This window comes from Ovis canadensis, chromosome 1 (genome assembly GCF_042477335.2).
Source record: "Ovis canadensis isolate MfBH-ARS-UI-01 breed Bighorn chromosome 1, ARS-UI_OviCan_v2, whole genome shotgun sequence".
NCBI lineage: Eukaryota > Metazoa > Chordata > Mammalia > Artiodactyla > Bovidae > Ovis > Ovis canadensis.
This window is the reverse complement of record NC_091245.1, coordinates 207,374,477-207,387,098: the sequence shown is the minus strand read 5'-3', so window position 1 is coordinate 207,387,098 and position 12,622 is coordinate 207,374,477. Positions and strand designations below refer to the sequence as shown.

At 36.5% G+C, this 12,622-nt stretch overlaps 1 protein-coding gene across 11 annotated transcripts in view; it reads left to right on the top strand.

Annotated features, from left to right (window-relative positions):
• ATP11B (ATPase phospholipid transporting 11B (putative)) overlaps positions 1–12,622 on the top strand; it is a 111,718-nt gene that overhangs the window by 56,264 nt on the left and 42,832 nt on the right. For all 11 annotated transcript variants that reach the window (XR_011250193.2, XM_069558898.1, XM_069558943.1 and 8 more), the window contains 3 exons: positions 2,015–2,196; positions 3,644–3,847; positions 8,817–8,970. Coding sequence is in view for 10 of the 11 variants with exons in the window: in XM_069558898.1 (XP_069414999.1) it covers positions 2,015–2,196; positions 3,644–3,847; positions 8,817–8,970 (540 nt within the window). In the remaining variant the exon portion in view is untranslated. The remainder of the gene's footprint in view (positions 1–2,014; positions 2,197–3,643; positions 3,848–8,816; positions 8,971–12,622) is intronic.

Genomic DNA, 12,622 nt, shown 5'->3' with positions numbered 1-12,622 from the left:
GCCAGAGTACTTATGGCTTTAAGGACCCCTCAAATTGCTGTATTATAAAAGGAGGAATTTCCCTGGTGGTCCAGTGGTTAAGACTCTTGCTTCCACTACAGGGGGCACAGATTTTTATTCCTGCTCAGGGAATTAAGATTCCACACGGAACAGCCAAAAAAAGGAGGGGGTTATACAAAAAATCTAAAGAATGTGTAGAACCTGGAACCCCTCATACATGCTGTGGAAATACAAATGATATAGCCAACTTTGAAAATAGTTTTACAATTCCTCGTGCAACACAGAATAACACAGAGTTACTATATGAGTCAAGGTATACATCCATAGAATTGAAAATACACATCTAACAAAACTTGGACACAAATGTTTGTAGCAGCTTTATTGCTAATAGCTAAAAAAATGGAAAAACCCAAATGTCTGTCAGCTGATGAATGGATTAAACAATGTCCTATCTGTATAATGAAATGTTAATTGGCCATTAAAAGAAATGATATTCCTTGTTAAGTGAAAGAAGCTAGTCACAAAAGGCCATATATTCTGTTTATATGAAATATCCAGAATAAGCCAATTCATAGAGCCAGAAATCAGATTAGTAGTTGCCAGGAGCTGGAGGAAGGGGCAAAAGGGAAGTGTCTGCTAATAAGTATGGAATTCCTTTTGAAGGTGATAAAAATGTTCTGGAATCACATAGTCATAATAATTGCATGACTTCATGAGTACACTAAGGACCACCTAATTGTACTCTTTAAAGTGAATTATGGTATGTGACTTATGTCCCTCTTAATAAAAGAATGTAGGAGAATCTTACAAAACTAAAGTGCCACAGTTCATGTGAAGAGGAAGCTTACTAAGCAGTTCTGTCTCAGTCTTAGAGCTTCATGATCTCTCATTCCTGCATTTCTGTAAATGTTTGCTCCATACTTATCTCTATACATCTGCTTTTTTACAGTTTCTTTTCTCCCGTCACTTATTTTCGAATTGTGTATGGTCTAGTTCATCTACCACACTGTAACATCTGTAAGAACAAAGATATTCTACTTTTCTGTCATTTTAATATCTAGAACAATGCTTTCACTAAGCTAGGACTCAATAAAGTGGAATGAATTGCTTTCGTTTATTTATAACTCTCATAGTCTCTTATTTAAGAGAAACGGGTGTTTATAAATATAGGTCATATGTAAATCAAGGAAAGCCAATATTTAGAAATCTACTAAGTAGTGTCATATAGTATTTTAAAACCTTTCCTTTCTGAGTCCTTTTATTAGAATCTTTATTTTGGGTGTTTGAGGGGAAAATGTAAGAAAAAGAACTTTTATAAGCTTTCAGAGTTAGATACCAACTTTCAGACATTAACACCATAAGAAAAATTGACCCTTGGTACAATCAGATAATCAAACATGTATTCCTAAGTTTTGTGTAATTTCAAATCACCAGTGAAGATACAATGATACAATTAAAAATCATTCATTCTGTGGCTCTAGAAAAGTATTGGTTGGTTGATAAGGACCACCTTACAGTCTTCTTTATTTGAATTGTGGATTTGTCATACCATGAAGCCTCAGGAAATTATAGTCCCCTTTGCTTAAAAAAAATTAAGTAGATAAAAGTAAATTTGTAGTGGTTAAAACAAGAGAGTAGAACCTAGTGCTGCCTCTTTTGATTGGCCTGAAAGTAGCTTTGTAGAACTTTTTTACTTTCCTGGTAAAAACAGTTTATTACAGATAGATCATGTTTATGATCATGTCTAGGCTCTGTAATGTTCTATAGTTCAGTGACCTTAATTATTATGAGCAACTTTTTAAGAACCCATCAGAAATTGAAAGAGCTATGATAATATGTATCACACAATTCAGGTGACTATGGTTTTGTAACAGTTTCCTATCACTAGATAGTGATAATTTTTAAATTATTGATAGTTGATTTTTGGTAATGGTAGCCTGAGTTTATTTCACTAACTTTTTGATTCCCCATTAGTTATTTTCATTCAATTTTGTTTTTAATTTTTCTCTTTTAGAAAGGGCTAAGAACTCTTTGTATGGCCTATAGGCAGTTTACATCTAAAGAGTATGAGGAAATAAATAGACGTTTATTTGAAGCCAGGACTGCCTTGCAGCAACGGGAAGAGAAATTGGCAGGTGTCTTCCAGTTCATAGAGAAAGACCTGATATTACTGGGAGCTACAGCAGTAGAAGACAAGTAAGTATCAGATAAATAGTGAGTGTCATTTTTCTCATAAGAATTTTTCTAACCAAATATTTCTAATATATGACAAACTCCATTTTTAACATTTTATAACGACAATATATTTAAAATAAAAAGTTAAAGCTTTAATTTTTCCCAGTCTTTACATATAATTTTTGTCCTAGTCAGCTATCTGAAATACTTGATAGAATTCAGCTATGTATAGTTTTGAGTTTTTAGACAACTATTTGGTGTGCCATTCAAAGATTTTAAGCTCTTGCTTAATTCTCCAGCCTCACCTCCTACCATTGCCACCTTCTGCTTTACATTTCAGCAGTACCAAACTGTCTTGTCTTCTGAACAACAGTGAAGACTGTTTTAACTAAAACTGTTCTGTTTTTGCCTTTTTTCCTTTGCAAAGCTGTGCCTTCTGCCTGGATCATTTATCCATCTATGAATACCCATTCATAAATTATAGTTCATATACTACCTGCACTCTAGGAAGATCTTTCCTGACTCCTAATAGTATTTAAAATTCTCTTCTTTGAGAAGCCTTCATGTTTTGTAGGTAGTTTCTGCTGTTGTCCTGTGACAGTATATTATAGTTACTTGTTTGAAGACTCCACTCTGTTAGCCTGTGAATTCCATGCCGTCTGTTTATTCGTTGCCTTTGTTCCCTGTCTCTCTCTCCATGTATGTTTCAGTTTCTTGAATTATTGAATTGTACGAATTAAGTCTATTGTTACTTTTTTTTCTATGACCTAAATCTAAGGTGTTTGCGTTTTTTTAAGATCTAGTGTTTCATTTACTTTTCAGTGAGACTCTCTGAGGTTATGTAGACATTTATTGTCTGCAGTCTGATTTTTGAACTGCTGATTTAAGAGATTTTCTTATCAAAAAAGAAAATCTCCTAATTTGAAATTTAAGACTTTTAAGAAATAAATTTGTGAAGACTATATGATTAGTTGGTTCTATAAAAATCAACTTCAAAGTACAGTCTTAAAATACAAAGTTGTAGATATTATATTTAAGTTTACATAGTGCTCCAGCATATTAATACCCTGTGAGCTTCAAAAAACCAAATATGTTTACAGTAGTATTATCTGCCACCAAAATGAAGAGGAAGGAAACTTAACAATTGTGAGAATGCATACATGTTCTCATCAAGGCAGTATTGACCCAGGCGATTAGTAACTGTCACCTTGAACGCCCCGCAACTCTGGAATGCCCGTTGTGATAAATGTGTCAGCACACAGTTGTAGATTTTGTATTAGCCAGGTGATCACTGATCTGGGTTATTCTTGTTTTTTCCCTAGTGGGAAAAAAAGTCAGTTGTATTACTATACTGTAGCATTCCTAGGTTAAGGAGTTCAGAATTAACCCTACTTGTACTGTGTGGTTTACACTTAAAATTCGGTCAAAAAAGTATTCTCTACTACTAATTTCTTTCTTTTGTTTTCAGACTACAAGATAAAGTTCGAGAAACAATTGAAGCATTGAGAATGGCTGGTATCAAAGTATGGGTACTTACTGGGGATAAACATGAAACGGCGGTTAGTGTGAGTTTGTCATGTGGACATTTTCACAGAACCATGAACATCCTTGAACTTTTAAACCAGAAATCAGACAGTGAATGTGCTGAAAAATTGGGGCAGCTTGCCAGAAGGTAAGAATATAGTTGCCTGCATCATGGAGTTCAGGGGTCAGGAAGCTATTGCCCAATGGACCCAAATATGGCTCACTGCCCTTTTTTACAGCCCAGGCACTCAAAATAACTTTTACATTTTTTAATGGATGAAAAAGAAGTCAAGAGTAATATTTCATGGTGTGAAAATTACATGAAATTAAAAATTTAGTGTACATAAATTTTATTGGAACAGAGCCACATTGGTTCATTTACACATCAGCAAAGGCTTTTGTGCTATAACAGCACAATTGAGTAATTGGGACAGAGCACTTTTATCGGTTCTCATTGCTGCTTGATACACTGCAAATCACAGTGACAGTTATAGCTCATTGTTTTCTGTGCCACACTGCTGTATGGCATTTTGGTATATTTTTGTTGTCAGTATTTAACTATCATGTCCAACATAAAAAGAAAAATGGACTTTTAATATCATACTCTTAAAGTACAATAGAGTGTTGATTATTTTATTATCAAGTTAGATGGCAAAGCATTGTGTTTATTATTCAGTGACAATATGCTTAATATACTGCCTGTTTCAGATATAATCAAATATGAAATAAAAATCTCATTACTGATGGTTCTTCTGTAATAAAATGTAAAATCTCGTTAGAGATCAGCATTAACAGATGGACATGTGTCAGCTGACTTTGATAGAGAACATGAACTTTGAATCCCAATTAAAATGTTCTTTCCCTACCAAGAAAAAGATTCCTATTCTATTATTTTTAAAATTATATTTAATGATTAGTATTAGATTTTTTTACTTAAAAATTTTTGTGAAAATTTGTGTCTTCTTTTGTAATGTAAAAACCTATATAATATCTTCAATTTAGTCTCATGGCCTGCAAAGTTTAAAATTGAAATATTTACTTCTGGTGCTGTATAGAAAACATTTACCAACCAGACTGGGAAATGCACCTGCATTTTACTGTTCAAAGATACTTTCATAAGTATATATGCTCTTAATTTGATCTGTTTTTCTCTAAATCTGCTTCTTTAGGTAGATCAACTTTTTTTAGCAGCCCTCATTTAACACAATTTCTTTAAATTTTATTTATTTATGGCCATGCTGCGTGTCTTTATTGCTGTGCAGGCTTTTCTCCAGCAGTGAGCAGGCTTCTCATTGCAGTGGCTTCTTTGCTTTCGAGCATGGGCTCAAGGGCGTGTGAGCTTCAGTAGTTGTGGCTCCTGGACTTCAGAGCACAGGCTCAGTAGTTGTGGTGCACAGGCTTAGTTGCCCTGCAGCCTGTGGAATCTTCCCAGATCATTGATTGAATCCCCCGTGTCTCCTCCGTTGGCAGGCAGATTCTTCACCACTAAGCCACCATGGGAGCCCCAGTTGTTGTTTTTTTTTTTTTCCTCTTTTTTACCTTAAATAGGAGTGCTTCAGTGTAAGCATGAGGGTTGCTTATATGTAGGTATCTGAGATGTCCTACTGGTATCTGTCTTTGCAGTCTTGTGATGTTAATGCAGAAAAACAAATATGAAAAGACAGTGCCACAATTGTCACTGTACATTCAGTGCTTTATTTATATTTGTTATGCAGGGATTGATGTGATACTAAATTTTGGATTTTATCACAGAAAGCTTATTTAAGGAATGTTTTGAAGAGACAGTACAACTTTCAGAAAGGTCTTTGCTTGAGCTCAAAAAGGTGGATTGATCTAGGTTAATGACACTGGTTTTGATGCAATGCCAACACTGTTGTGGCTACTTAAACATTTAAGGGCATAATGTCCAGAACTCCCTAAATATACAAACTAATTGTTCAGACTCATTTACTTCTTAAATATTACTCCTGATTATAAAAGTAATAAATACTCACTTTAAAAGCACTGAAAATAAGATATGATGATTAGTAATATAATACAGCCATCTGAAGATAATTGTTATTTGTAATTTCAAATATTTTAAACCCTTCTATATATGTGCTTTTGGTGAGTCTGTTAAGATCATGGCTATTGTTCATTTCCCTTTTTGTATAAAAGCTGTATTATAAAGTGAATATTATACCTTAAAATTAATTTTAGGCTTGCTATGTGAAATGTATGTTTCAGAGATACCATCTTCTTAGTGGAATATATTTTCTTCCTTTTTTTTTTTTCTTTTGCTGAGCCTCAAAGCTTGTGAGATATTAGTTCCCCAGCCAGAGATTGAACCCAGATCTCTGCAGTGAGAGCACAGAGTCCTAACCACTGGACCACCAGGGAATTCCTGAAATATGTTTTCTGAGTTAACCATATAAGTCAATAGGATTTTGATTTACAGACTTTCAGGAAGTATCTGTTCTAAAAATCTTAGATATAGCAAAAGAATTCCATACCTTTGAAAGCTTTAGTGTATGTATCTAATCCTTCAAAAACACATTGTCTCCTATGTAGGCATTTGGGACAGTCATATAAGGTGTGTTGTTTATTCCCAGAATACTTACAATGTGTCAGAAAAAAGAAGTAAATATATTGTCACAACCGTCACAACTGAATTGTAACGGAGGCAAGAACAGAGAGCTGTCTGTGGACCAAAGAGGGAAACTTAGCCCAAGATTATCCTAGAAACAGCTCTGTACATTAGAACATTGTACATTGAAACTCATGACTGTGTTGTCTCCTGTTTTGAGATGTTAAGTTGTCAGAAAATAACACCAAGAAGCAAAGTGGCCCATGTATGCAAATTCCCAGAGCTGAGAGGCTCATTCAGGCAATTGATAGTAGCTAAGTATGGCCAGGGAATGGAGTAGATGGGAGAGGATGTGGGAAATACTGAAACACGAGGCTATAGAAGTAAGCAGATGCTACCTTACTATGTGCCAGAACTATGAGGTGCTTTTCCATATTGCATAAATGTTACACCCTGGATTGTGTATGCTGATTTATGAACTCTGTCTAGAGAAAAACCTAGCTTAGTGTGCCTTGGGAATGTTCCCAAGGAAAACTGATCTGATCTGTCCTACTCTTGGCTGCTGCTGCTTCTGAGACCATGTGCTCAGGCAGTGCTTACACTGAATGCCTGTAGCTAGCAGGGGTTGCTAAGTAAGTTCAGCCAACAGAGAGGAAAAATAGTTTAGATGCTGATTTCAAGTATTGGAGAATTGATAAAGGAAGTATACATTTTTTTAAATTTATATTGTAAATGTTAATTGCTTTCCACTTACTATACAGTACAACACTATAGTTACTAGGTGTACTGTGAAGACATCATTTTAACTTACAGAAAAATTTAAGTATTAGGAGACTGAAAATCATCATTATGTTTAGTTTTCATAACTTGTTGCTCATTTAATAGTCTTCTCACTTATCATTTAAAAATTGAGGGAATAGCCGCTATGGAAAATGGTATGGAAAAAACTTTAAATAGAACTACCGTGTAATCCAGCAATTCCATTCTTGGGTATTTATACAAAGGAAATGAAGTCACTGTCTCAGAGAGATCCACACTCTTGTGTTCACTGCAACATTATTCACCGTAGCCAAGAATGGCAACAACCTAAATATTCATTAATGTGTGTATGGACAGTGAAAATATGATGTTCCTTCCACACACGAAGGAATATTATTCACCCATAAAAAAGAAGGAAATCTTGCTTTTTGTGATAACATGGATGGATCTTGACAACAATGTGCTGAGTAAAGTAAGTCAGACAGAGAGAAACAAATACTTATATGTGAAATCTAAAAAAAACAATGATAGAATGGTGATTGCCAGAAGCTGGGCTGTGGGGGAGAAGGGGAGGTGATATTCTGGGGTACAAACTTCCAGCTTATATGTAAGATGAATAAGTTCTGGGGATCTAATGTACAGTATGGTGGCTATAATTAACTATATTATATATTTGCAAATTGTAAAGAGAATAGCTCTCAAATCTTATCACCACAGACAAAAAAAGCTTTTACATGAAAGGATGGAGGTGTTAAATAACCTTATTGTAGTAATCATTTTTGCAGTATATATGTGTATCAGATCATGTTGTATACCTTAAACTTACATATATGTCAATAATATCTCAATAAAGCTGAGAAAAAAAATAAAATGAAAATGGATGTCTCTCAGTAGCAGTCCTGCTATACTATGAACCCAGTGGTGAACTGTAGTATTTTCCTTTCGCTGAGTTGAACACAATGCTACTCTTGAGTGCTGGCCTTCAACTGCATAAGAAGCTTGCTCCAGAATGTAAATCTATACGCTGGGTCTTTCACTGAGAAATTATTACCAAAGAGGGAGTGGGGTGAAGCAGCTGAACAAAATAGTGTGCTCAATAATATACTTTATTTACATACTGACACAATAACATACTTATGATAACATACTTATTTTCTCTTTCTTGTCACATATAGTTCTCTCAACTGCCAATAATTAGACCATGTTTTGAAATAGTCCTCAGTATAGTGTATGCCCACAAGAGAGATGTTATCCATGTTCCACCATTGTAATACCTGGCATTACAGTCCATTGTAGGGTTAAATATCAAGGGACAATTGATGGTTTCTTCATTCCTTGCCTTGCTACTTAAATATACAGTGAATCTAGCTTGTAAATTTTCCTGAACATTCTTGATTTCATTTAATTTTTTAAAATTAGAACTTGCTAAATATATAACTAGCTATATTTTTATTTTTCTAAGATTTTTTAATACAGTTTGGGAGACTATCCTCAAATTATGTGTCACAATTCACATTTTAGAAAATACAGTTTCTGTGTGTGTGTGTATATATATCAATTCATTGTAAAATTGAATATCATCTATTTTACTCTTCATATCAGTCACTCGCAGTTCTACTTAATCTTAACTTTCAAATAGTAGAACTCTATTCCCTAACATGTCAGTTTTGTAAGTGAAGTCTGTGGGTGAATGATCCATTTTTCAGTAAGAATCTTTTGTTTACTAAATGAATGTAAATACTATGGCTTTATGCATGTCTTACAGAAGATATCATCATTTTCTTTTTTTTAGGATTAGAGAGGATCATGTGATTCAGCATGGTCTGGTGGTAGACGGGACCAGTCTGTCTCTTGCACTCAGGGAGCATGAAAAGCTATTTATGGACGTTTGTAGAAATTGTTCAGCTGTAATGTGCTGTCGTATGGCACCGCTACAGAAAGCAAAGGTATGTTTATTTCATAACAAGTCCCATAGAGATACTTTGATTTAAAAGTATTCTTTAACGTTATGCCTCACATAGTTCCATTTGGTGATATACAGTATATGAATCTTAACCAGGAGTCAGTCACTTCTCACAATATGAATTTTAACCATATACATTAGGCCTTTGGAAATTTCACAGTAAATATTTAAGTTTCAGTTATTCATAATAACATAGAAATAGATCATTGTAACCTGGAAATGATGATGTGATAGAGAGCAGTTTGTGATATTCCTAGAGTCTCACAAGTTCTTTACTTAACTGGTGAAGGAGCCTATAAGACTTCAGTTCATCTGCACCTCGAAGTCATTCTGTTGATCTTTGCTTATTCTTGGATTCTCATGAATTGATAATTCTCTTTGTTAAAAATGAATGTTAAGTGCTAAATAGAACTTTAATAAGGAGTTAAAAAGCCAATTAATAGTGATATGATGCTGTAATTCAGTTGCTCAGTTGCCGACTCTTGGTGACCCCATGAATCACAGCATGCCATGTCTCCCTGTCCCATCACCAACTCCCGGAGTTCACCCAAACTCATGTGCGTCGAGTTGGTGATGCCATCCAGCCATCTCATCTTCTGTCGTCTCCTTATCCTCCTGCCTGCAGTCACTCCCAGAGTCAGGGTCTTTTCCAATGAGTCAACTCTTCGCATGAGGTGGCCAAAGTATTGGAGTTTCAGCCTCAGCATCAGTCCTTCCAGTGAACACCCAGGACTGGTCTCCTTTGGAATGGACTGGTTAGATCTCCTTGCAGTCCAACAGACTCTCAAGAGTCTTCTCCAACACCACAGTTCAAAAGCATCAGTTCTTTGGTGCTCAGCTTTCTTCACAGTCCAACTCTCACATCCATACATGACCACTGGAAAAACCATGGCCTTGACTAGGTGGACCTTTGTTGGCTAAGTAAGATCTCTGCTTTTTAATATGCTATCTAGGTTGGTCATAATTTTGTCATGATGTGATGGGACCAGATGCTATAATCTTAGTTTTCTGAATGTTGAGCTTTAAGCCAACTTTTTCACTTTCCTCTTTCACTTTAATCAAGAGGCTTTTTGTTTAGTTCCTCTTCACTTTCTGCCATAAGAGTGGTATCATCTGCATATCTGAGATTGGTATTTCTCCCGGCAATCTTGATTCCAGCTTGTGCTTCTTCCAGCCCAGCGTTTCTCATGATATACTCTACATATAAATTAAACAAGCAGGGTGACAATATACAGCCTTGACGTACTCCTGTTCCTATTGGGAACCAGGCTGCTGTTCCATGTCCAGTTCTAACTGTTACTTCCTGACCTGCATACAGATTTCTCAAGAGGCAGATCAGGTGGTCTGGTATTCCCATCTCTTTCAGAATTTTCCACAGTTTATTGTGATCCACACATTCAAAGGCTTTGTCGTAGTCAATAAAGCAGAAATAGATGTTTTTCTGGAACTCTCTTGTTTTTTCAATGATACAACAGATGTTGGCAATTTGATCTCTGGTTCCTCTGCCTTTTCTAAATCCATCTTGCACCTCTGGAAGTTCATGGTTCATGTATTGCTGAAGCCTGGCTTGGAGAATTTTGAGCATTACTTTACTAGCATGTGAGATGAGTGCAATTGTGTGGTAGTTTGAGCATTCTTTGGCATTGCCTTTCTTCGGGATTGGAATGAAAACTGACCTTTTCCAGTCCTGTGGCCACTGCTGAGTTTTCCAAATTTGCTGGCCTATTGAGTGCAGCACTTTCACAGTATCATCTTTCAGGATTTGAAATAGTTCAACTGGAATTCCATCACCTCCACTAGCTTTGTTCTTAGTGATGCTTTTTGAGGCCCACTTGACTTCACATTCCAGGATGTCTGGCTCTAGGTGAGTAATCACACCATTGTGATTATCTGGGTCGTGAAGATCTTTTTTGTAGAGTTCTTCTGTGTATTCTTGCCATCTCTTCTTAATATCTTCTGCTTCTGTTAGGTCCATACCATTTCTGTCCTTTATCGAGCCCATCTGTGCATGAAATGTTCCCTTGGTATCTCTAATTTTCTTGAAGAGATGTCTAGTCTTTCCCATTCTATTGTTTTCCTCTATTTCTTTGCATTGATCACTGAGGAAGGAAGGCTTTCTTATCTCTCCTTGCTATTCTTTGGAACTCTGCATTCAAATGGGAATATCTTTCCTATTCTCCTTTGCTTTTCACTTCTCTTCTTTTCACAGCTATTTGGAAGTCCTCAGACAGCCATTTCCTGTTTTGCATTTCTTTTCCATGGGGATAGTCGTGATCCCTGTCTCCTGTACAATGTCACGAACCTCATTCCGTAGTTCATCCAGTACTCTATCAGATCTAGTCCCTTAAATCTACTTCTCACTTCCACTGTATAATCATACGGGATTTGATTTAGGTCATACCTGAATGGTCTAGTGGTTTTCCCTACTTTCTTCAATTTAAGTCTGTATTTGGCAAAAGGAGTTCATGATGTGAGCCACAGTCAGCTCCCGTTTTTGTTTTTGCTGACTGTATAGAGCTTCTCCATCTTTGGCTGCAAAGAATATAATCAATCTGATTTCGGTGTTGACCATCTGGTGATGTCCATGTGTAGAGTCTTGTGTTGTTGGAAGAGAGTGTTTGCTATGACCAATATGTTCTCTTGGCAAAACTCTATTAGCCTTTGCCCTGCTTCATTCCGTACTCCAAGGCCAAATTTGCCTGTTACTCCAGGTGTTTCTTGACTTCTTACTTTTGCATTCCAGTCCCCTATGATGAAAAGGGCATCTTTTTTGGGTGTTAGTTCTAAAAGGTCTTGTAGGTCTTCATAGAACCTTTCAACTTCAGCTTCTTCAGCATTACTGGTTGGTGCATAGGCTTGGATCACCGTGATAAACTGAATGGTTTGCCTTGAAAACAAACAGAGACCATTCTGTCATTTTTGAGACTGTATCCAGGTACTGCATTTCGGACTCTTGTTGACCATGATGGCTACTCTATTTCTTCTAAGGGATTCCTGCCCGCAGTAGTAGATACACTGGTCATCTGAGTTAAAGCCACCCATTCCAGTCCATTTTAGTTCGCTGATTCCTAGAATGTCGATGTTCACTCTTGCCGTCTCCTGTTTGACCACTTCCAATTTGCCTTGATTCATGGACCTAAACATTCCAGGTTCCTATGCAATATTGCTCTTTACAGCATCGGACCTTGATTCTGTCACCAGTCATATCCACAACTGGGCATTGTTTTTGCTTTGGCTCAATCCCTTCATTCTTTCTGAAGTTATTTCTCCACTGATCTTCTGTAGCATATTGAGCAGCTACCGACCTGGGAAGTTCCTCTTTCAGTATCCTATCATTTTGCCTTTTCTTACTGTTCATAGGGTTCTCAAGGCAAGAATGCTGAAGTGGTTTGCCATTCCCTTCTCCAGTGGACCACATTCTGTCAGAGCTCTCTACTATGAGCCGTCCGTCTTGGGTGGCCCTACACAGCATGGCGTAGTTTCATTGAGTTAGACAATGCTGTGGTCTGTGTGATCAGATTGACTAGTTTTCTGTGATTTTGGTTTCAGTGTGTCTGCCCTCTGATGCCCTCTCTTAACACCTACCATCTTACTTGGGTTTCTGTTACCTTGGATGTGGAGTATCTCTTCACGGC